This window comes from Hemitrygon akajei, chromosome 2, assembly GCF_048418815.1.
Source record: "Hemitrygon akajei chromosome 2, sHemAka1.3, whole genome shotgun sequence".
Lineage (NCBI taxonomy): Eukaryota > Metazoa > Chordata > Chondrichthyes > Myliobatiformes > Dasyatidae > Hemitrygon > Hemitrygon akajei.
Genome location: NC_133125.1, coordinates 96,420,331 through 96,445,544, shown reverse-complemented (window position 1 = coordinate 96,445,544; position 25,214 = coordinate 96,420,331). Strand labels below are relative to the sequence as shown.

General features: G+C 38.4%; 1 protein-coding gene across 6 annotated transcripts in view; it reads left to right on the top strand.

Annotated features, from left to right (window-relative positions):
• The window catches only part of gtdc1 (glycosyltransferase-like domain containing 1), a 354,581-nt gene that overhangs the window by 326,285 nt on the left and 3,082 nt on the right, over positions 1 to 25,214 (top strand). For all 6 annotated transcript variants that reach the window (XM_073025908.1, XM_073025902.1, XM_073025937.1 and 3 more), the window contains 2 exons: positions 3,644 to 3,714; positions 7,979 to 8,070. In XM_073025908.1, the coding sequence (XP_072882009.1) occupies positions 3,644 to 3,714; positions 7,979 to 8,070 (163 nt within the window). The remainder of the gene's footprint in view (positions 1 to 3,643; positions 3,715 to 7,978; positions 8,071 to 25,214) is intronic.

Here is a 25,214-nt window from a genome sequence, read left to right as displayed (position 1 = left end):
TCCACTGTATGTCTCCCTCTGGTCTGAAAATCCTAATCACCTGCAATGCCTGCAACCACCTTTTTGCCCAAAACTGAAAACAGCACTCTACCTGTGGTCCAATTAACATCTTATATTGTTGTGTTGTAACATCTCTGCTTTTATATTCGATACCTAGCAAGTGAAGGCAAGTAGGCCTTATCTCTTCTTAACCACCTCATCAACCTGTCCTGCTGCCTTCTGAGAACATTGGACACATATGCCAAAATTATTTCTATTCTTTATGTGCACCTCCGCTTATTAATCCTCCCAACACGTCACTTGATGTTTTACAGGATTAAATTCTGCTCTTCTGACCAGCTCATCAATATGAGCTGATAGGTTATACTGCTCATTATTAACAATAACACCAATTTTTGTGCTTATCTTAAAATTACTGACTTTTATGTTCATGTCCAGGTTGTTAATGATTTAACAGTCAGCAAGGTTCCTGGCTACAATCCCTGTCATGCACTGCTTGGCCACAGGATTACAATTGCAAAAACTATTCTTGACTGATATTTTCTGCCTCCTATCACCAAGCCAGATGTGGATCCAAAATGCCCGAGATCCCACATTTATTAGATAGAACAAAGTTAAGAGAAAGCACAATCGTGCTTACATTTCAAACTCAACTTCCAGCAAAAGGCCATATTGAAGTCAATGGAGACTACATCAACTGGACTACCCTCAAAAACACAAAGAAATTCAATGAAATGAGTCTTAACAAAGCAACACTGACTATTCTTGATTAACTCTGTTTCCATGTGCAGGTTAATCATATTCTTTTCCAACACCTTCTCTAACCTGATGGAATCAACAGATAGTTATTACCTGATTTACTCCTGCTGCCCTTCTGAAGTAAAGGTTCAGCATTTAGTAGTACAGTCCCTCAAACAGGCACACTTGGGTGAAATCCATATTGGTCACACTGAGAACATTTAAACACCAGATAGAGAGCACACAAGGTCAGGCTTGAACCCAGATGTGTGGTGCTGTGAGGCAACAGGTTTACCAGTTGTGACACTGCCCAGTACTGTCAATGCGGGTGAGATGGCTTGAAACACCTGCAAGCAAATGACCAAGGAATAATTGTCTTGAGGGAGGAAATCCAGAAGCTGCCTTATGGATAATGTGTCTGTGCATCCACTCTTGCTCTGGATGACTTAGAGCTGAGGAGGTATGGAAACGGATCAGGAGCATCAATCCAGGAATCCTTCAGAGTTGAATGCTGATCTCAGTGTTCGTAGTTACCAGTGGAGTCAGTATAGAGTAAGAATGACAACCAAGGACCAAAGCACTGACAATGAAAGGTAAATCTACGTTATCAGTTTTGGTAGAAGATCCAAAAGTAGATATATAGTTATTACTTATGTTATCAGGCATGAAAAGAAATAGGTTTAAGTCTGTTTTGGTAGAGCAAATGATAGTACAAGCCCCTAAAGTTTCAATATCTGAGGTCGTTGGTCAAGTAGGTACTACTGAGACACAATAATGCTTTGCACATGTTATATGTAATCTAAAACTAGAACCCCCTTTGTGCGAATACGCTCAATCTGCTTCTGGTTATAAGGTCCTTGATACCTTCTATCACCTTTCTGTCGGTAAGTGTTTCAAAACTCAAAGTTGTATGCTTGACAATAATCCTGATTCAACTCACCTTGTTTGTTACTTGTTTCAGTGTGTTGTCAAATGGTTTCAGGCTTATGTATTGCTTGTTAAATGTATTTGACAGAGATTAATACATAGTTATGCATTGTCAGTTTCGTGACATGGATCTCAGCTGTCACTCTGAACCTGTGGGGCAGAATATTAAGAACAAATCATACTATCTCATTTCAAGGGAGAAACTTATTTCTGAGCCCTGTTGTTACTTTCTGGTGGCTGCTGGTGATCATCGATTGCTTGATTAACAGGTTAAATGAATACAGTGTACATTCATAGTCAGTTGTGGAATGCATTGCTCCAAATTTTCTTTGGTTTGGAGGACCTGTTCTCAGAGGCCCTGTAAATCCCAATAGAAACGTATGGAATTTCCTATGGTGTTTGCATGCCAATTTTGCTGATTTATTTTTAAGTTTAGGTTTTGTGTACGCTTCACCACTTGAGGGAATCCAGCATAGAGTGCAGCTGGGAAATGGCCAGTGGAGTTCAGCCAGTGAGTTTGAGACTTCCATGTTCACACTGGAGCCCCAAAACTTATTGGCATTTATGCTGAGAAGTGCAGGTGGTTTCATTCAGATTTGCTGGCAAAAGAGAGCAAAGTTTGAGTCATTGTTGCCTGCAGTTATGTACTGAAACTCTTCCTGATTATTGCTTCAATAATTACAAGACTGTACTGTTTTAAGGTGAATCCATTCTAATGCTGAAACATTTGATATTACATGAATGCAAACCACAATCACAAGGACTACCTTTTCTTGGTTAACTTGTATCCAGCAAAACAACCACAGTCTTATGTGGAAAATTTGGTTTTCTACCAGTAACTGACCACTTCCCTATAACCAATAGAACACAGGCAGTTTTTTAAAATAGTATACCTCAGTGCAGTCAGTGTCGATATAGAATTCAGATATCTAAGAAAGTTTAAAATAGTGTTATTCCAAAACCTTTGAACAGATGGAAGGTACTAATTCTGATCTTAATGTTGCCTTAGATTGATGGTGACTGCAATAAGACAACAAGCAACAGGAGTTTACAGATTACCATACACTTTGATGATTTTTTTTTCTCCCAGGAAGCATGTATTTTCATTGAGATATGCAGATACTTGTCCATTTGTTCCTCCCCAATAATCTCCCTACAGCAAGTGGAAGAAGTGCTACACTTGCCCTTCCACCTTCTCCCTTACCTTCATTCAGAGCCCCAAACAGTCCTTCCTGGAGAAGCAACAGTTCACCTGCAAATTTGCAAAGGTCATCTACTGTATCCAGTGCTGCTGGTGCAGCCTCCTCTACATCGGCAAGACCCGATATGGGTTGGGGTCTGCTTTGTTGAACACCTTCATTTTATCCATAACAAACAGGATTTCCCGGCGGCCAATCACTTTAATTCCCATTCCCATTCCGGCTCTGACATCTCAATCCATGGCATCCTCTGCTGCCATGATGAAGCCACTCTCAGGATGGAGAAGCAGTATTTCATTCCATTTGGCAACCGTTCAACCTAACGACATGAACATTGATTTCTCTAAATTCCAGTAATTATTCCCCCTCCCCCTTCCCTCTTCTATTCACCACTCCAGCTCCCCGTTTACCTCTACTTTTCTACTCATCTGCCTATCATCTCCAATGGTCCACTCTCCTGTCATATCAGAAACCTCTTTCTCCAGCCCTTTACCTTTTCCACCTATCACCTCACAGCTTCTTATTTCATTCCACCCTCCCCCACCCATCTGGCTTCACATAACACTTCCTAGTTTGTACTCCTTCCTTTTCCCCACCACCTTATTCTGGCTTTTTCCCCTTTCCTTTCCAGTCCTGAAGAAGGGTCTCGGCCCAAAACGTCAATTGTTTATTCATTTCCATAGATGCAGCCTGATCTGCTGAATTCCTTCACCATTTTACACATGTTACTAAGGTCACTTATATTTTTGTGTATTAACTGAAATTCTTTACGTTGCTAGGCTGGAAGCTGTTCACTGTGGCTGCCACCCATTGTGCCCTAAAGCGTTAGTCTATCCGGAGATCTTTCCAGGTAAGTTAGTTGAATGGATATATTTTTGTTTATGAAACTGATGCAGAGCCAAGGTTGTTTCATCTTCTACCAGTTCTGTGACCCACCACCTTTCTTCCCGCTCCACCACTACTGAGGCATTTCCTGAAAGAAGGAAGAAACAACATGAATTACATACAACACCCACTCCTACTCGTGCTTCACAGGAGTAAGAGATATATTAAATTTAACGGTGAGGTGTAAAAAGAAAAATTAATACAAATTAGTGGTCAGAGTTTTAAGCATGAGAAAATAGAGTGACAGAGATGTTTGTAGAAGTCATTCAAGACCTTCAAAGTTCAAAAGTTACAAGTGAATTTATTATCGAAGTATGTATATGTCACCATATGCCTGAGATTAGTTTTTGCAAGTATTCATAGTATAACAAAGGAGTACAATGAAATCAATAGAAAAAAAACTACACATAACAACTGACAAACAATGTGCAAAAGGAGATAAGCTGTGCAAATACACAAAATTCATGAGTAAGTAAATAAAAATACTGAGAACACGAGTTATAGAGTCCTTGAAAGTGAGTCCATAGGTTGAGGAATCAGTTCAGTGTTAAGGTGAATGAAATCATCCATGCTGGTTCAGGAGCTTGATGGTTGAAGGGTAATTCTTTCTGACCTTGTGAACAAGACTGCTGAAAATAATCAGCTCAAACCGATAATGGGTTAATTATAACAGAAAATGTTAGAAATACTTAGAACTTCAAGCAGCATCTGTGGAAAGAGAGGCAGAGTTAACGTTTAAAATAAAACACCCCTTGTCAAAACAAAGAGCTTCCGCACAAACCACTTTTGCTGAATTCCTGAATAAATGCTATACACATTGTATTTCTACATTAATCTACAATCTTTAATTTTATGAGTAAAGCATCTTCATTATGTTTAATTTTTACAAGCGGAAGAGGAAATCACCATTTATGATGATCTTCAAGTTGACACATTAACTCTGTGCAATACACACAAAATACTCGAGGAACTCAGCAGGCCAGGCAGCATCTATGGAAAAGAGTACAGTTGATATTTTGGGCCAAGACTGTTCGGCAGGATTCTTCCATAGATGCTGCCTGGCATGCTGAGTTCCTCCAGCATCTTGTGCTTGGGTTTTCAGCATCTGCAGGTTTTCTCTTGTTTGTGATTGGACAGTAACTCTGTCTTTTCCAGAACAGATATCTCCTGACCTGAGTTTTTCCAGCATTTTCTGTAATTCTTTAAAGATTTCCAATTGGTTTTAGATATTTTCAGAAGATGTGGTATAATTGGTTTTCAAAACACCACAACTGGATGAACAGAGTAGAACTGGAGTAATACAGAAGGTCAATGCCATGGAGAGATTTGAAAACAAGCCTGACAATATTAAGCTCGAGCTATTGCCAGGCTTGAAGCCAGTGTGAATCAGTTTACATAAGAATTTGGGAAAATGGCTATGAAAACAAACTCTCAAATCATCTTTGCCATTTTTTGGTGACCAAAGCTATTCCAAAAGATAACATGGATCAAGGAAACTCACTTCAATACGATGTGATCTCAGCTGCAGGCAAGATCTGGTCTGTTTCTCTTAAAGGTGACTAGAATCTCTACACATTGCACCAGGCCTCAGCACACTGTGGCTTCATGGTTTAGTTAGGGATTATGACTGAAGAATATGATACAAAAGCAAGGATTAACCATTTTAAATCTGAAAATTATGAAGAAAAACATGAAAAATATAGTTTTTAAGAAGCTTTAGCCATGTAAAGATAAAAGATCCAAATAAGAAAATATATCCAAAGTATTTTTCTCTATTACAGAATTTTTACAGATTTATGTTTATACATATGGACAACATGTGAATGATCTATTGATTATCAAAAAAAGAGTAACTTGTATCTAAGTGTTTGGAATTAGAAAGTGATCTAAAATCTGTGTACATGGTTTCTTGTCCTTCACAACATAATTGTATTCCGTAGAGTGATTCTGTTCTTCACTTGTAAAGAAAAACAATATAAAGACATATGATTTGTAATCACATAGATTTTACATTATAAGTCTGCATCTAAGCAATGTAATCTCTCGCTGATGTCAGGCTCCTCCCAGTATATTTATTTACCCTAAGTACATATCCTGCTTGCCTCACTTAAATGAGCTCTCCTTCCATTTATATTAATTGTTCAGTTATAGCAAGTGGGAAAAAGTTATATATTTTAACTACTCTCTGGGTAAAGAGCTTTTGCCTGAATTCTTTATTGGCTTCATGGAAGCTTTATCAGATTTATTACAAACATGCAAGGGATTCTGCAGAAGCCATGAAATTCAGGCCAGCACACACACAAAATGCTCAAGGAACTCGGCAGGTCAGGCAGCATCTATGGAGAGGAATGAAGAGCCAACGTTTCAGGCAGAGACCTTTCATCAGGACTCGAGCAGATTGTTTTAATTTATTTATGTTCCTGACACTGCCTAGAAGAAGGCAATGACAAACTACTTCTATAGAAAAATTTGCCAGGAACAATCATAGTCATGGAAAGACCATGATCTCTCATGTCATACAACATGGCACATAAGAAACGAACGACACTTCAGAAGCAATAGCTTTTTTGAGTATAGGAATTTCTGTTTGAGCATTTGCACATTATAGGGACCTGCAAAACCTTCAATCTCTGTAGAAGAAGTTAAAAAAAATGGTGTTGGTTAGAGATTACAAGATTCTTCCATCTAGCAAGTTTGTATTGGGCTTAATCCAATATATACTGCTCCTTTTGCACAATAAACCTGCCAAACTTTACACTGTAGTTTCACCTTCAAACCCTCAACTCTTTTAAGCAGTTGGTCTAGTGCCATCATGAATCCAGACACAGAGTAAACTGTAGCCAAATACCAAGCCAGGATATTATTCCCACGATAATTCATTTAGCTTGGCATCTTAGTGGACCAGTGAGTTAATTTTGACGATGCTGTCTAAAGCCTGTCCAAAAAAGCACAGTGCAGGGACTTCTTTGTTGGAGACATCTTGTCCATCATTATTGCTGCAAATACTGCTGGAGGAAGACTCAGCTGTGCTTCTGACTGTGATTGACCCTGTCCTTGGTATGAAGTTGCAGGCTGAGAAATAGTACAAGAGTTAACTATTTAAACATTCCTTTATATATGAGAGACTTCAATTGATCTCATGCATGACCTGGATAAATTGCATTAAATTCACATTCTGCTTTTACCATATTCATCTTAATGTATCTGATGTCTCAACCTTACGTTGTCCAATCCCATGCTATAATAATAATAATGCCATCATCAGACATAGAAGCAGAGTTAGACAATTCGGATTGTCAGTCTGCTCGGTCATTCAATCATGGCTACTTGATTTTCCTTCTTAACTCCATTCCTCTGCCTTCTCCTCACACCTTTGATGTCCACTAATTAAGAACCTATCAACTTCCACTTTAATTATACTCAATGACTTGGCTTCCACAGCCTCCACAACCATCCATGGCAATGAATTGCACAGATTCACCACTCTCTGACTAAAGAAATTTCTCTTCACCTCTGTTTTAAAGGAACTTCCTTCTATATTGATTCTAGTTTCTCCCACTTTTGAAACATTCTTTCCACGCCCACTCTATCTAGTCCTTTCAATATTCAGTAATTGTCCATGAGATCCCCTCTCATTCTTCTAAAATCCAGTTACTACTGGCCTAGAGTCATTAAAGGTTAACTCTTTCATTAGCAGGATCATTTTTCTAAACCTTGTCTGAACCCTCTCCAGTGCCAATCCAGCTAAATATGGGGCCTTAAACTACTCACAATACTCCAAAAAATACTCCAGGTCAAACATGGTGGGAATTAGTTTAATGTCTTACTTATTTTGCTCTGTTTACTATGTGAAAGATTTTTCCTTTATTAATTCACGTTGTCATTTTCTGTGATTTTTTTTAAAGAAACATTTAAAAATTATGAAAAACTTTGACAGTTTTGAGAGAAAGCAAAGCTTCACACCATATTGTTTACCAGTGCATGGTCTCATAGTAATGCTGCCCGAGTCCTGATCACACTTAAGATTTGTCATCTAACTGCATAGAAAGGGTCATTTAGGTGCACCCCACGTAACTGTCCCACAACACCTGCACACCAACAATCGGAAAGCAGTCTGGGTTCATCACCATCCAGCCAAGATTAATCTGAACCACATGGTATTTATCAATGAAGTCACCATTCTGTACCGGCTTTTGTTCATTAAAAAAATCCATGTGATTTATTAACAGAGATGTATCTCTATGCTACTGCTCAGCAGCTGTTTAAGAAGCTTCAGAATTTCTGCAAGAGGCCAGATCTTATAAGAAGGAAGCCTGTTGAGGTAACTTATTTAATTAATTAACACAGGAAAAACTACAGGGTGTATGCATTCATAGTTTATAAAATGCTGGAGAAACTCAGCAGGGCATCTACAGAAACGAATAAACAGTTGATGTTTCAGGCCAAGACCCTTCTGCCAAAACATTGACTGTTTCTTCCCACAGACGCTGCCTGGCCTTCTGAGTTCCTCCAGCATTTTCTGTGTGTTGCTTCAGATTTCCAGCATCTGCAGAATCTCTGAGTTTCTGCACGAATAGTTGTCTATGTTATCATTTGCTGAAGTACTGAATGTAATTTTTTTAACTTTGTAAGTGCAAAAATTAGAAGCGATGCAAATATTTACAATACTCCTCAGTAAATGATGCAATTCGAAATGCAACTTTGCACTTATTTATTATGATTTGAAAAAATTGAAATAAGCTTGCTCTTTAAAGGACGGAAGATGTGGATAATCTAATGTAATGTTTAGTTAGATTAACATAGGACAAGGACTTTATTCTTTAAAATATAGAAGATAAAGGAGAGATTTGATAGAGCTATACAAAATTATGACAGGGTAAATGCAAGCAGGCTTTTTCCACAGGGCTGGATGGGACTACACCAGAGGTCATAGGTTAAGGGAGAAAGGTGAAAGGTTTAGGGTTAACAAGAGGGGCTGCTTCTCCACTCAAGAGGGTTGTGAGAGTGTGGAATGAGCTCTTCCCAGTGCAAGTGGTGCATGCAAGCTCGATTACAATGTTTAGGAAAAGTTTCCATAGACACATGGATGTTAGGGGTATGAAGGGTGGTGGTCCCAGTGCAGTTTAACGGGAATAGGCAGTTTAAATGACTCGACATAAACTAGATGGGCTGAAGGGGCCTATTCCTGTGCTGTACTTTGCTATGATTTTAATGAATAAGAAAACCAATAGTATTGGCACTCCAAGAACGGGGATTGGCTGATTTGAAAGAAATCATCAATGACAATAAATGTTTCAAACTCTGGCAGCATTTTAGACAGTTCAGACACAGACAGTGTGAGAAACGAAATCCACTTTGCCTTTATTGTAGATTCTCAAACCCATGGAATTGAGGTTTTCAAAAAGCATTAAGAACATACCCATGTTTTCAAATGCTTAGCTAAGCTGACTAATCTATCGCAAAATTATTATGGGCACTTAACAGGTAGCGAGTTAAGCAAAGGGCTCATTTGACTTGCCATATTTATAAATTAAGTCTGGTAACATCAGCTTATTACAATAGATGTAATAGATAAAAATAACTTGAAGGATGTCTGGAAAATTCAAACAAAGTACTAAAATATTTAAATGTCAAAAATACTTTATATTACTGATGAAATGTTACCTATTGAATATGAATACAGTACCAAAATTAGATTCTCAGAAGTCTCTGTAGAAATCTTGCTTTTTTGATTAGTGTCCAGTGCAAAATAAACCTCAGCATCAATGATACAGGATTTTCAAAAACAAATAACCTTCCCCACTAAAATAAAGATATCCAACTGGTTAAATAATAAATGAACTAATTGAATCGGGAATTGACATTCAGATGCTGGACATGCATGTTAATATTCTAAGTCTTTAGATTCGTATAGTACTTTAAATATGCTTTGGGAATGATAGTTCCACTAGAACTCTGATGGGGAATAAAGAGATGTAGTATGATAGTTAAGTACTGTTCTATGCAATACGATTGCTTGATACAACATATCTTTCAATGTTTATGCTGTATTAAAACCCAGTTTGTATGTTAAAATAATAAATATTAAGGTGAATTTACTGTGTCTTATATAATTATGAGTCTAAATTTGCTTCTGTTATTTTCTGGCATCATATGGAGTCATGTTGAGTTTTAACTGCATGTGTAAGATATAATAAGATATCTAGAAAACTAATTTCAAAATTCAAACTGGATTCCCAAAGGGAATTTCTCTTCAGAAGAATATTGTGTCTTGGCTAAAGTCGAGGGAAGTGGATAACCAACCAGCTTAAATGGCAGTGCATTTTCAAATATCATTTAGTATTTTATTAACTAAAACATCTGCACTGTTAATTATTGACAGCTTTTTTACTAGTCTATCACTCTAATTTCAAGTAACCATTTAAATGAAAGTTTAACATTAAAAAATCCCATTAGTTTAACTCTGCAAAATGGTAAGCCCCTGTCATTTAGGTCAAAAATGTGCGAAACAAAAACTCAATTTAACACACAATTTCAAACTCATTATCTTTCAATGTCTATTAACTTGGCAATGGTTCAGATGCCAGCTCATAATACTTAAGAATGCTGAGTGCACAGTTCCTCAGTCCCTCATCATTCCTGCATGCTGCATACTGCACATTCTTCTGGTTAAATTTGAGCTTTAAAAGGGAAATTATTGTCAACTTTCCAGCTGCATCCAGTATTTGAACTTTTCTAATTCAATAACAGTGCTCTTACATTTTTTTTATTTAAGCTACTTCCCGAATGAATGATTTAGTCAATTGTTTGGTACAGCGTTTCCAATAATAGGTCTCTCTTTTGTGTACCTGCTTATCCTACAACAGAATGTTAAACTCTGGCATTGAAGCATAAATGCGATTGACAGGAAGGTCACTGCAAACTGAATTTTTTGTTTTTATATGTCCTCGAAACATTTCCAATAGTGAGTGATGAAAGAGACTAATCATGATGATTCGGCAATGCAGGGTGTTAGTAAATTGTGTGGAACCTGTGTTTGAAGTAAACACATATTGTTGGGTTGAAAGTCCCTCTATGTGGCTTCTATGTACATTTACTTTGGATAGTTTTAAAATAAACTGTGCTGAACATTTTTAGTAGCAGAAAGCTGTCCAGATTTTGAGTACATTAAGGTTAAGGATCTCATGCCTGAGATATAACTAGGGTGATATCAGTGATGTTGCTGGAATCTACTTTTTATCATAGGAAACTCAGTCAAGAATAATTCTAGAAGAATAACCCTGTGAACTTTAGGAAAGGATACATGTCAAATAAAAATAGTTGATTGATAGCAAATGTATTTTTCCTAATGATATGAGCTAGATACAGCAACAAAGAGTCCACCTAGAATGTTTCAACATATGCAAAACACACAGAAAGCTGGAGGAGCTCCGCAGGTCAGGCACCATCTATAGAAATGAATAAACAGTTAATGTTCTGACCCTACACCCTTCATCAGGACTACATATGTTTTAACTTGTCACGTTTCCCACTTTACTCAATCAATGGAACCTAATGAGAATGAGAAGATGCTTTGTTATTAACTCATTATGTCTTGATATATTAAGTGTATGTAGATTTTCAGTGTGTATTCAAAATGGAATTTTAACGTGTAGCTATTAATTAAAAAGGATAAAACAAAAAAATTAAAATCTTTGTCAGGGTCACAATCTGTGGTATTCTCTGTATTAGATAAATTGAATTGTTTATTTATGTTAAAACAAGCAATTTGGTGCTCTTCTGTAAGTTCTTAAAAATTCACAGTTATGTTGGTGCTGTGAAAGTTGGATTTTATGAAGGAACAGAGTTGTAAGAGCAATCAGACATGGTACTCTTGATAAAGGAGTAGTTTGTTGTTCACCAATAAATTCTGGGGCCTCACAGGTGAAGGCTGCTCAATCCCCACTCCACACACCCACCACTTCAGCACTGGGTGCTGCATTCTTGAAGTTTCTGTCTTTCAAATGAAAAGGTTGAACAAAGGTTCTTCCTTTTCTTTCGGTTGAACAAAAGGGAGGCTGAGACGGTCAACATCTCAATCAAATGCTCCGAACGTAGTTGCTTAAGCAAGTAAAGACTCGTCTTAAAAGCAAAGTTTTATTAATAAAAAAACAACCTGAACACGAGTCGCGATACTTTACCCAGACCACAGAACTGCCCAACATTCAATGCAGCTGGATAATAAACTGCCTGTCAAGCTCTCGCCGATCATCAAGAGAGTCTGTGGAGGAAATGGAAATGTTAAACTGTTGTTTTATTCCATCCAGTCAGTGTGACTTGGAATTTTACTATGCACATATAGTATGGCGTCCATGCCAAAAGGGTCTTTCTATACTAAAACAAAAGAGCACTGAAATATTCTATTCCCCAGTATTGACAGCACAGATTCACAATGCTTATTGCCCATCAAAGTATTTACTGAGGTTGAAGTTCTGGTAAGCGATTGAACCCAAAGGGCAGGAGTAAAAGCATTATTGACTATAATTCTCTAGTTATAGGAGCTAAAGTTTTTACCTTCACATTGAAGTTAGTGAATTTGATGATGTAATAATATCCTTGGGCTCTGAGCATTATTATTTATAAATCGCTCAATAATTTAATACTGTCAATCTCCAAGATGGTCAAATTTGTATACCGTTGCTCCTTGAAATACTGTTTGGGTAGTATGAAATCTTATTAAAGAACTGATACTTAAACTGTAGCCAAGGGGGAAAATAAATACTGACTGACATTTGCGAGATAGAAATGTTAAAGTGTTGTCCCTTAAAGTATAAGTAACCTGTGCATGCAATAATATATCCTGGATGACCTTTACAGCCCTAGTGGCTATATTTAACACTTTCACTGATAGCTGAGTTTTGTCTTTTCCTTAATACCTATCTATTTTCCCTCGTGTCTCCAGAAATATACTTAGTCATCCTTTTGAATGTAAGTCAAAACTGTGCCTACATAGAATCAGGCTTTGTTTTTAACAACATGGACCATGACGACTGACTCCATAATAGACGCTACACAAAATACTGTGGATGCTGTAAGTACTCAGCATCATCATATCAGGCAGCATCTGTGGGAGGAAGACAGAGATATCCATTGCTTTAGGTTGACAGCCTGTTCTCTTTTGTTTTCTATGTTAAAAATTGTCAATTGGAGTCATAGAAAAATATAGTATGGAAACAGGCCCTTTGGCCCATCTAATCCATGCTAAGCCATTTAAACTGCCTTCTCCCATCAGCCTGCCCCCGGACCTTAACCCTCCGTACCCCTTTCACCTATGTACCTATCCAATCTTCTCTTAAATGTTGAAATGGAGCTTGCATGCACCACTGGCGCTGGCAGCTTGTTCCACTCTCTGCCAATCCTCAAAGTGATGTCACTTCCCCTCATGTTCCCCTTAAACTTTTCATCTTTCAGACCTCTAATTGCAGCCCCACCCAACCTCAGTGGAGAAAGCCTGCTTGCATTTTACCCTATCTATGCCCCTCATAATTTTGTATTAATGAGAAAACGATGGTGGATGAAAGGATTTTAAAATACTTGCCAAGCAGTTTGATGAATTAGATTTGTCTTTGATAGACTTTCATGATTCTGCATTGTCACAGTTATGTCTGGATAGCTGCATTTATTGTTACTTCAGAAAATATAAAGTCAGAGAGCCAAGGTGAGATAGCAAGAAGTGTGACAACAGGATACTGAGTAATATCAAGATAAATTACTTGATTTAGAGGTTTAGATCTAATTTTGAAAATTGGTTTCCTGTGGTTAACAACAAGCTGTCTTCTGATTGAGAAAATTGATGTTAGCTGATCAGCTGATTTTATTGATCAGATGGTAATTTTGAAGGCTTTTATTTGTACTTTGCTGTTTGTATGTACCTGTGATTGGAAAATACAATAGGTCATGCAGCTGGAGGGGGAGAAAGGTTATGATCATTACTCTATTTTGCAGCTTACACTACGAATTGAACTGAATATTAAGGAATTATAACATAGAAAAGAACAGTCAGAAACATATACCGAGTATAACAATTGGGAATATATTTCTGGCAAAGTTAATGACATCTAAAGTCTGTGCATAAGATTTGAGAAGCTGATAAACTTCAACCAAATTCTAGGATGCATTAAACACTTGAGCACACTCCAGGCTATTTTAATTCTCTCCTTTCAATACAACCCTCCATGTATTTTCTGATTCAAAGCATTCCTTTTGGTCTTCATATCTATAATTACCACAGGCTAAGGTTCAACATTATGACTTAGAATCATGTGACAGGAGGAGTGCAGCTTTACAAGATTATGACAATGGTGTGTTTCTGTTGGGAAATAATATGTGTCCATATCAAAGAGAAGTAGGAAGTTTTAGTGAGAATTAACGGGCTTTCTTTCATTAAATTATGTCTTTTGTTTAGGTATAGTATATTAGATAACAGATGACTGTGAGTCCATTGCAAAGCAGTTGTTCAATCAAGTGCATCTCAAATGGTGCTTTCAACTACCTGCTGCTTATTCTGTATTATTTATGATAGGGTACAGTTTAATTCTTCACATTTTCAGACCTGTGTACAATGGTACAGTATAAGCTTTGATGAACTGGAAGGTTAATTAAGATCGTTATCAGATTCTAAGCGAATATATTTCCAATATCATATGTTGTTGAGGTCAAAAAGAATAAAACTAGGAAGGAATATTATTGCTACAACAGTAGGTAAGGATAATTTTAACATAGTACATTTACATACATCTTCAACAGTAATTACTGGTTTCACTTGCCCCTTTATTTCCCGTTCTCCACTTGAAATAGGATATTATTGATATCGAGTGGGAAAATCGAAGATCTTAGAAGTTAATTTCTAACATTAGAATACCCATGTAACTTTTCATGTACTTTAATAAAGGTGTAAAGGGATCAAATCCTGAGATCATCAGTTAGTTGCACAGATATGTTTAGGATGTTGTCCCATATGTATCCAGAAATTGCAATAGTTGGCTTAATTGTTTTTGTTACAGTTACTGCTGAGGGGTCCATATTGCTAACATCACTGGAGAGATGTTCTCAATGGGTTCTGATGGTCATTTCAATTACATTGATTCTTGGATAATACGTGTTATCAGTTGAAAGATAGCCTGAAGGTTTTAGTGAGAAATAAATGGATTTTCTTGCACGAGGCTTTAAATATTGGGTTTTGAAGTAATTGAGTAATGGCCCACGTGATAATTTAGACCCATTCCATTTGTTTCGCAACAGCCTTAGAGAAATATCATTCTATCATTCCAGCTTCAAAACAATTCTTGGCCCTTAGTATGCTAAATGACTGTTGTAAATATGATCAGTCCAATTAGCAACACTCACCAATTGCAGTGGTTAGAGGAGGAATGACAACTTCCTAGATTTAATGACTGACACAAACATCCCAGGCTCTTGAGGGAGCATTGTAAACTCACTTTTAACAGAATACCCTATTGTTGTGTGTTTCTTATGGCTAAGAATGTGTAGCCAGTATATTTCTTCAATATCTCTTATAAATAGAACAAAATTCCACTTACTGGCTATTGTGGAATAATTTGGACTTTTCCTCAAAGGGTACATAAAGGGTCTGACTTCTGAATAGAATACTGAACAATGAATTTTTGGAGTTATTACTTAGCATGGAGCAAGCACAACTTTCAAGGGGTTTTTAAACTACAGAGCTATAATCTAGTAGACTGATTTCTAGTATGTTCTGCAATCAACCTGATAATATATTTTCCAGGAACTGGTGTTAGGATATTTGACAAAGACTCTTGGCTTTATTTATAACATTTCTGATGATTTTTTGAGTACTATGAATGTAAGGTATTTTGACTTGACCTAATGAAGATGACTTTTCCATCTTCATTTCCAATTACTTCTAATTATCTTACTCATTAGCCTAGGAGAGTTTTATTTTTGCTATGATACAGCTATATTAATAATCTATAGAAATGCAAAGACTAAAAGAGCATGGAAAGTGGCCATTTGACCCATTGAATCTAAGGCAGTTAGTTCAATGTCTCTTCCGATAAGGAAAATTTAAATCACTCCAATATATTTGCTGATGGAAGCCTTTCACTCTGCATAATTTGCAAACTCACATCATTGCTTAATTCTGACTCACACATCTTTAGAAAACTACTATCAATCTGCATCATAATTTGATATCATAATTGTTCTTCATGGCATTGTGGGTGAGATCATCAGAGTTATGACTGGTACTGTTTCATGATTATTCATTACATTAAGGGCATTAATTTTAGCATTTTCTTTGGATAGCATATGCTAGAATGGAACTTCCTTGGAATATATTATAAGATAAACTATGGTTTCCCTTTCAACTCAGTGTTTAATTTACTCATTTTGCATTGATTACAGAATGAGAACTCCCCCCCCCCCCCTCCCCGCCTTTCCTTTTAGCACATCCACAGGAACACAGCTAGATATTAATAGCATTCTTGGAGATCAGGGACACAAGAAATGTATACAAAACGAGCATGCATTCAGGAAGAGACATGCATGGTAACAATTGGAAATCTGTTCTGCATAGTCTTTTGGGAGAGTTGGAAGTGGGATTATTGTATTATATTTTATAATCTAAGGAATAATCATGTGCTCACTGGAATTCAGAAGAATGAGGGGTGACCTCATTGAAACCTATCAAATGTTGAAAGGCCTAAAAACAGTGGATGTGGAGAGGATGTTTCCTGTGGAGGGGGAGTCTAGGACCAGAGAACACAGCCTCAGAATAGAGGGATGTCCAATTAGAACAGAGATGAGGGGGAATTTCTTTAGCCAGAGTGTGGTGAATCTGTGGAGTTTGTTGCCACGGGTGATTGTGGAGGCCAAGTCTTTATGTATATTTAAGACAGAAATTAATAGATTTTCGATTAGTCAGGGCATGTGGGATACAGGGAGAAGGCAGGAGAAGGCTGAGAGGGAAAGTGGAACAGCCAGTGGAGCAGACTCATGGGCCAAATGGCCTAATTCTGCTCCTATTTCTAATAGTCTTATAGAATATGTAGCCATAAAAAATGCATATTCCAGTGATGAAAGTAGGAGGTATGGAAGGTGAAAGAGAAACCCAATTTTCCAATGAACTCGCACACTCACTTAATTTGAGGGTCCAAGAGACTTAAGTCATTCATATTGAGAGCAACACAATATAAGCAAGCTTATTTCCCCATCGCGCTCGGAACAATATGCTGAAGAAACATCTAGTTTGCAGAAAAATTAAGCAATTTATAGCTGGTAAGTGAGTTTGATTTTTATTACCTAACATTATAAAATCTAGCAAGGAAATAACATCCAATGAGATTGCAGACATTTCAACCACATTGTGAATGTTGTAGCCTAAATTTTGATGCAGGCATACTGGGTCTGAAGCACAGTACACAAGCCTTGGGCACTGAAAATGAAGAATCATAAGACATAGACACGGCTGGCAGCTGTTAACCAACCATACTGCTTTTCCATCTTAGCGCAGCAAGTTGGCTTAGAGTTCATGTTAAAACATAGAATGGTACAGCACAGGAACAGACCCTTCAGCCCACAATGTTGTGTCAAACCAGCTGAAAATCAAAAACACCCAAACATTAATCCCACCTACCTACACATCATCCATATCCTACCATCATCCTTGCTTCCAAGCAAAAGTCTGTTAAATGTCTCTAATGTATTTGCCTCTACCACCATACCAGGCAGAGCATTCCAGGCATCCACCACTTACCCTTCACATCCCCCTCTTACCCCTCACAACCCCCTTTGACCCTACCTTCAATGAATGCTCTCCGGTGTTAGACACTTCAACCCGAGGATACAGACACTCCCTGTCCACTCTGCCTATGCCTCTCATAATCTTGTAAACCTCTATCAGATCTCCCCTCAGCCTCTGCCGCTCTGGAGAAAATGACCCAAGTTTAGCCAGCCTCTCATGATTGCATGTGCCCTCTAAACCAGGCAGAATCCTGGTAAACCTCTTCTGCTCCCTCTCCGAAGCCTCAATATCCCTCCTGTAGTGGGGTGATCAGAACTGTAGGTTTCGATGTACATGTGATAAATAAACGAATCTCTATCTGAATTTCTGACTGACAGACCACAATCAGCAAGATTAGGGAGCAACACCTCCACTACAATCACCCTCAATGCTGGCAAAATTCCACCCTACGCACTCTTGGCTTACTCAAAGAGTCCAAGTACATTTATTATCAAAGAATGCATGCAGTATACAACCCTGAGGTGTGTCATTCCGCAGTCAGCCACAAAACAAAGAAAACCTCGGAACTTATTTAAAGGAAAATATCAAATGCCCAACGCACAAAAGAAGAACAAGTTGTGCAAGTAAAAAAAAGATGAGCGAGAAACACAAAAGACAAACCACCAAATAACAAAGACATTGAAAGAGTCCAGTCATATCGAGTTCAATTCGGTGTCGCTTCTCTCACTCTCTGCGCCAGTCCACCCAATCAAAATAGCACAAAGCAGCAACAGAAAAAGAACTGACCAGAAACACATCGTAACGTGAGCTACAGAGTCCAATCCACAAACCATATCGATTAAAGCTTGCCCAAGATCTATTGACTCTGGTAGTGTCAGGAAAGAGGGAGGAAGAAAGACCGTTCATATATAGGCACCTTCCCCTGAGAGCAGCGAGGGAGAGAGACCATCCCGCCCAGGTAGACGGCGCTGAACACCCACCCCTTTTCCGCTCTCATCCTCGTTGATTTCAATCTTCCTCAATGCTGTAATCGGCAGGATCGGCAAGAGATGGAGTCAATCGTGGGCTCGCACCCTATCTCCAGGCTTCTTGGCCTGCCTGCCACATGCTTCACTTGAAACCTCGCTGAATTCCCTCATGGACAGCAAAGTGCCAGATCACTCAATTGGCCTGAAAACACAGCACTAAAATGTAGATCACAAGCTACAGTAGCAGAACCACATTTGAAAGAAAATACAAAATGAAGTAGTTTCGTGAACCGTCTGAAGAATGTTGTCCTTGGTTGCATTGTTCACTAGCACTATCTTCTCCCTTACTCGAACTACTAATTTATGTGCTGTAAAGTCGTCTGGCTCTTTGTGTAGAATTAAATCTTAAGCAACGTAGGAGAAGACAACCTTGAACAGATGGCATAGTACCAGGAGTGAAGTGGCACAGAATAGATTAAAACCCATTGCTTATTACAAACAAGCCATTATGGATGTCAAAAAGTAGAAGATGATAAAGGGCCTGGGGGTGATAAAATCTGTGGTATAATGGTGCATGTAACAACAATTTTATATTACACAACAAGCATCCAGCTTCATCAGAGTTAAAGGGCATTTATCCTGGTTTCAGCAATATGCATATCACTATCCATATACTTTCTTCATACTCGGAGTTGAATTTTTTAATCAGGAAAGCATCAATGACCAGTCTAAGGTGTGAATACTCTGTGACAATGATGTACAATTTATTACTGCATGCATCATTTGAAGTAGATGCTGGTCAGACAAAATTATACTACAGAATATTGATGAAGGAAGGACAGGTCAATCTCTGATCAGAATGGAGGAAGTGGAATATATAGCAAAAACAGAAGTACCTATTCATCTGCAGAATAGCCAAGGAGACCTTGAAGCATTTTCATCTCTATTAGAGGATTGATGTGCATATTGTCTTATACTGAATTCACATCAATGTGACAGCTTGCATCTTATTTATCACTGAAAATTTGATGAAAAAACGCCTGTCTCTCAAAGGTGGGTAAATTGGATTGAGTGAATGACTATTCAGAACTACATGAATTACTGTATACCAGGGCAACACTGAAACATGATTAGCCATTGCTCAGGATTTAAAATAACTTGCTTGCTGTCCAGATTTGTGGGTTCTGAGGTTGCTAAGGAGATCAATGTAGGAACTACAGGCCCTTCAGCTGATGGGGTAATCAGTGGCTGGTGGGCCAGGTGAGATGAACTACAGGTTCTGCCATTATATAGGACCTCCAGATGCATGTACTTGAGGCTTTCAATACCATCCCGAATGTTCCTTCATATATAGTCAAGTGCCAGAAATGCCCAGGAGTCAGTGGAGATGTTCACATTTCTTCAAGAAGGTTTTCAGCATCCTTGAATCTTTTCCTCTGTCCATTTGGTAATCCCTTCCTCTGGGAGAGCCTAGAACAAGGTATCTGTTTAAAAAATCAAATGTAGGATATATTGCAATGTCTCCGTAATATTCACAACATCATCAGCTTATCAACAATAAAAAACAAGAATTGCATTGGATGCTTAAATTTTTTTGTGTTACTTTTGCATTTTCTGTCATTTGGTGCAGTGGTGAATAAGGTGACCAGACTATATCTGATTGTTGTGTTCCTAATGAAGTGGCCACTTTATTAGGAACACTATACATCTGGTTGTTAATGCACATATTAAATACGCCAGTCATCTGGCAGCAAATCAGTGCATAAAAACATGCAGACATGGTCAAGAGGTTCATTTGCTGTTCAGACCAAATACCAGAGTGGGGAAGAAATGTGATCCAGGTGACTTTGACCATGGAATGATTGTTGGTGCCAGATAGGGATGTTTTGAGTATCTCAGAAACTGCTGATGGCCTGGGAGTTTTATACACAGCAGTTTCTAGACTTAACAGGGAATTGTGTGAAAAACAAAGAAAAAAGCATAATTTGAGTGGGAAGCAGCTGTGCTGCTGAAAAATGCCTTGTAATTGAGAGAGGTCAGAAGAGAATAGCGAGACTGGATCAAGCTAACAGGAAGGTGACTAACTCAGGTAACGACACATTGCAACAGTGGTGTGCAGAAGAGCATTTCTAAACACACATGTTGAAGCTTGAAGTGGATGGGCTACAGTAGCAGAGACCACCAACATGTACTCAGTGACCACTTTATTTGGCACAAGAAGTACCTAATAAAGTGGCCACTGAGTGTATAATCTTAATATTATATTTCCTGTTTTAGTTTCTCATTGAATTTATAGGGACCATCCCAATAACTACTAGCTGAAATTTGACTAATATCATAATTTAGTCTCAATCAGGTTTAATTAACCTTGTGCAATGAGTGAAAATGAAGCAAAATCAGCTAATATAAATACTTACAGACATGGTTTTGATGGTAGGAGAAGAATATAAACTTCCAATGATATCTTAATATCATTGGCAATCATTCTGGCAATCAGACATCCATGCCAAAACCTTTCTTTATACTATGTATGTTTATGCTGCCTTACATAACTAATTTTAAAATAGTTGAGCTCTTAAAGTTTTTTGACAAAACTAACAAAGTAATACATTCATCCTTGATTTGCCCAGCTTGGATAATTTTCAAGATTACATTGAAATCTTGGACAATTTACTATGCAGTGAATATGAGAGTGGTTTCTACTTTAGATACATCCGTATGAGTGAGTGCAAGTCGTGCTCAAAATCTTCAAGTTTTCCAAAGTGAATTTGTGATTTGCAAGTTTCAATGCAAATCCATTAACCAACTTTTGGGAATATAACTATCTCAGAGTTTGCATTCAGCAGTGAGATGCCAACAGTAACCCCCAAATATTCAACACTTTTGCATATTACTCTTCCAACATCTCTTACCACCATTAGGAAAATTCTTGAAAGTGTCAAAGACTCATTGAACACTACATCACGGAAACAGGTCCTTCAGCCCATCTAATCCATGCTGAACTGTTATTCTGCCTAGTCCTGGCCTATACTGTAGTCCTCCATAGGCCTCCCATTAAAGTACAGTACTTATTCAAACTAGTACTTCTCAGTCTAAATACACCACTGTGCAACTGGGTCCTGGACTTCCTAACCAACGGAACTCAGATAGTCAGGCCACACAACCGCTCCTCCCTCCCCATCATCTGCAACATGGGTGCCCCCCCCCCCCCCCCGTGTTGTGTACTGACCCTGTTGCTGTATACTCTGCTCACACGTGACTGTCTGACCGAACACTCGAGTAATCACATTGTCAAGTTTGTTGATGATGTGATTGTGGTTGGGCTCACCACCAACAACGATGAGATGGTCTATACGGAGGAAGTGAGAGAGCCCGAGGCTGGTGCCAGGCAAACAACATCTTCCTTAATGTCAACAAATCAAAGGAGGTGGTTGTCAATTTCAGGAGAACTCATGCCACTCCAATCACTCTTTGCATTGGCAGCACAGCAGTGGAAACTGTGAGCAATTTCAAACTCCTGGAAATGCACATCTTGCACAACCATTCATGGTCCCAAACACATCCTGCACAATCAGGAAAGCTCGCCAACATCTCTACCTTTGGAGGAGGTTGAAGAGAGCTAGAATATATGCATCTATAATCACATCACTCTACAGAGGCACAGAAGAGAGCATCCTAACGAGCTGTGTCACTGCATGGTACAGACACTGCACTGCAGCAGACAGGAAGGCTGTACAACGGGTAGTCAAAACTACCCAATGCATCGCCGGCACTAACCTACCTGCCATCAAGAACGTGTATACAGAAAGGTGCTGGAAAAGGGGCCAGTGGCATTATGAAGGATCTCGCCAACAGTGCTTATTGACTGTTTGTCCCACTCCCATCAGGTAGGAGGTTACTTAAAATCGACACCAGGACCACCAATCTCAAAAAAACAGTTACTCTCCCCAAGTAGGAAGGCTGATCAACACCTCCACACCCCCAACCACCCCTACTTCATCATTTCTTGTCAGTCACCTTATGTATAGGCACTTCTCTGTCTAGTGTCGTTTTACGGGCATGCCATCAGGCTCTGTATATAAGCTATCTTATGTATTTATATTTATTGAAATTTTTCAAAGAAATATTGTTTTCTGTATCTTCTTGTGTATTTTGTGCTGCATCAGATCTGGGGTAACAATTATCTCATTCTCCTTGAACTTGTGTACTAGAATTTACAGTAAACATTCTTGAATCTTGAAACTTCTCTTAAATGCTAAGATCAAACCTGCATCCACCACTAACAATGGAAATTCATTCCACGCTTGCAGCATCCTCTGAGTGAAGAAGATCACCCTCAGGTTCCCCGTAAATATTTCTCCTTTCATCCTTAACCTATAGCCTCTCTTTGGAGTCTCACCCAACCTCAGTGGAATATAGCCAGCTTACATAAACTCTACCTATATACCCTTAATAAGGGGTACTCTTGTCAGCGCCAAGCCAAGTGGGAAGCTATATCTTCCCCTTCCCCTTCTAAATCCTGTCATACCAGAAGGTGTGTAGTAGAACAGAACAAGTCCCATTAAAATGTCTTCTCATAGCATTTATACAGCTGTGCAGCAATTAAATACCATATTAGATATTGTTTTTTTTTTGGAGTTTCCGGTGTCTTGTGATTACATAATCTTGACTGGAATTGATGCATGCATTTCCTTAAAAATAGAATCTATTGATTTGTTCATTGATGTCAGAAGGAAGCATCTTGGTTTTAAATGGTTTGTAAGGTATTGGGCGACCTGCTCCCACCTTGTTCTGTACTGTCAAAGAACCAAGACAGTCTTCTGAAGGTTTCTGTCTGGAGAATGCTCAGTGCTTCCCCAAAAAGGATTAGAAGCTGCTTTCAGCCTTGGAGCCAACAGTGCCAATTATCATCAAATCATGGCACATTTTATGCACAAGTAAATCAACTGAGATCTGGCTCAGTCTCAAATGAAAGAACAAGATACCATTCTATCATTTGAACTGAATATGTATGTAAGTGCTTGCTACTCTTTGACTCTCCCAATCTAGCCCCAGTAATAGTTACCATGTTCACCTCACATGTGAAATGTCTAGAATTCAATTGCAGGGAGATTTTGGGGTCCAGGTCCATAGTTCTCTGAAAGAGACCATACAATTGGATAAGGTGGTAAAGAAGGTGTATGGAATACTTGCCTTCATTGATGAAGGTCTTGTCTACAAGAGTAAGGAAGCCATGTTGCAGCTGTGAACTTCAGTCAGGCCACACTTGGAGTATTGTGTGCATTTTTGGTTGCTCCATTATAGGATGGATGCAGAGACTAGAAAGATGCAAAAGAAGTTTACCAGGATGGTGCCTGCGTTAGAGAGTATGAGCTATAAGAACAGGTTGGATAAACTTGTTCTTAGAACATCAGAGGCTGAGGGGAGATCTGATGGAAGTTTTTAAAATTATAAGAGGCATAGATGGAATCAGCAGTGAGAAATTATTCTCCAAGGTAGAAAGGCCAAACACCAGAGGACATGCTTTTAAGGTTAGAGGGGGGATGTTTAAAGGTGATGTGAGGAGGCAGTTTTTTATACAGAAGGGGATTGTAATGGGTTACCAGGTAGTAGTGGAACCAGGCTGTTTGGTGGAGTTTAACAGGCCTTTAGGTAGACACATAAATGTGAAGGGAAAAGAGGGATATGGGTGACATACAGGAGGAAAACATAGTATAAATCAGCATCAAGCTTGGGACAACATTCTAGGCTGAACTGTCTGTCCAGTGTTGTACTGTTCTATTTCAATATAAGATGTATTGAGTGGATGCATCTATAAAGAGCAGTATGCTAACCTCCTGTATAATCCAGTTAATTAAAAGTTCCAAATTTCTGAATTGACAGCCTTTTGCAATTGATTTTTTTCCTCATCTCTTGCAATATTCAGTTAATTTTTTTTATCTACTTTGCAAAATAAGCTTTGTGAAACATAATACAATAAATTAAAACTAATTGTCATTGGTAGCTATTTAAATTACTTACCTATCAAATGTGGTAGCTCGTGTAACCTTTTTTTTAATATCCAGAGCCGATTCAGTTATCCCGCTCTCCTTGGCAATACTTCTGAGCACAGTAATGAACGCCACATGGCAAACACATGAACTCGCTTTAGTTTAATTACTCTGATCATAGAATTGTGCTTCAACTTTTGCTGTGAACCCCATGTCTTCCATCTGGGTGAGCACATAGTCAAATGGATGTTTAACTTAAAGAATTTTAATATCCTAATAGTACTGTCACAATGAATATGTTAACAACTGATTAAAGCTTTTTAAAAAAAATTATTTTGTCTCTTCTACCATTGGAATTCCCAGTTGCCCACACTTTGCAACGTGCTTTCCTACTCCCTGCCTCTCCCTCAACCCCATTAATCACTTCTTAATTTCTCAACTGTTGTGCCCACACTTTAAATGCTTTGTTCATGGGGTGAAGTTTTAACATTCCTTCTCCCATATAAAGAGTACTGCAGAAATAAAGATTGCATTCTGATCTGAACATGCTGCATCCCAGGATGAAGTGTCCAGAGATATCTCCATTCCTGTTAATTCTGTCACTCCTTTGCAAACATGCAGCTGAAAGTCGGTCTGCAACATTACTTTGCTAACTTCTGTTTAACTTCATTAACAACAGTAGGCCAGTGAGTCTGACACATATGCAATGAGTAAATTGCCTTCATGAAGATAGGAGAATGTCAAT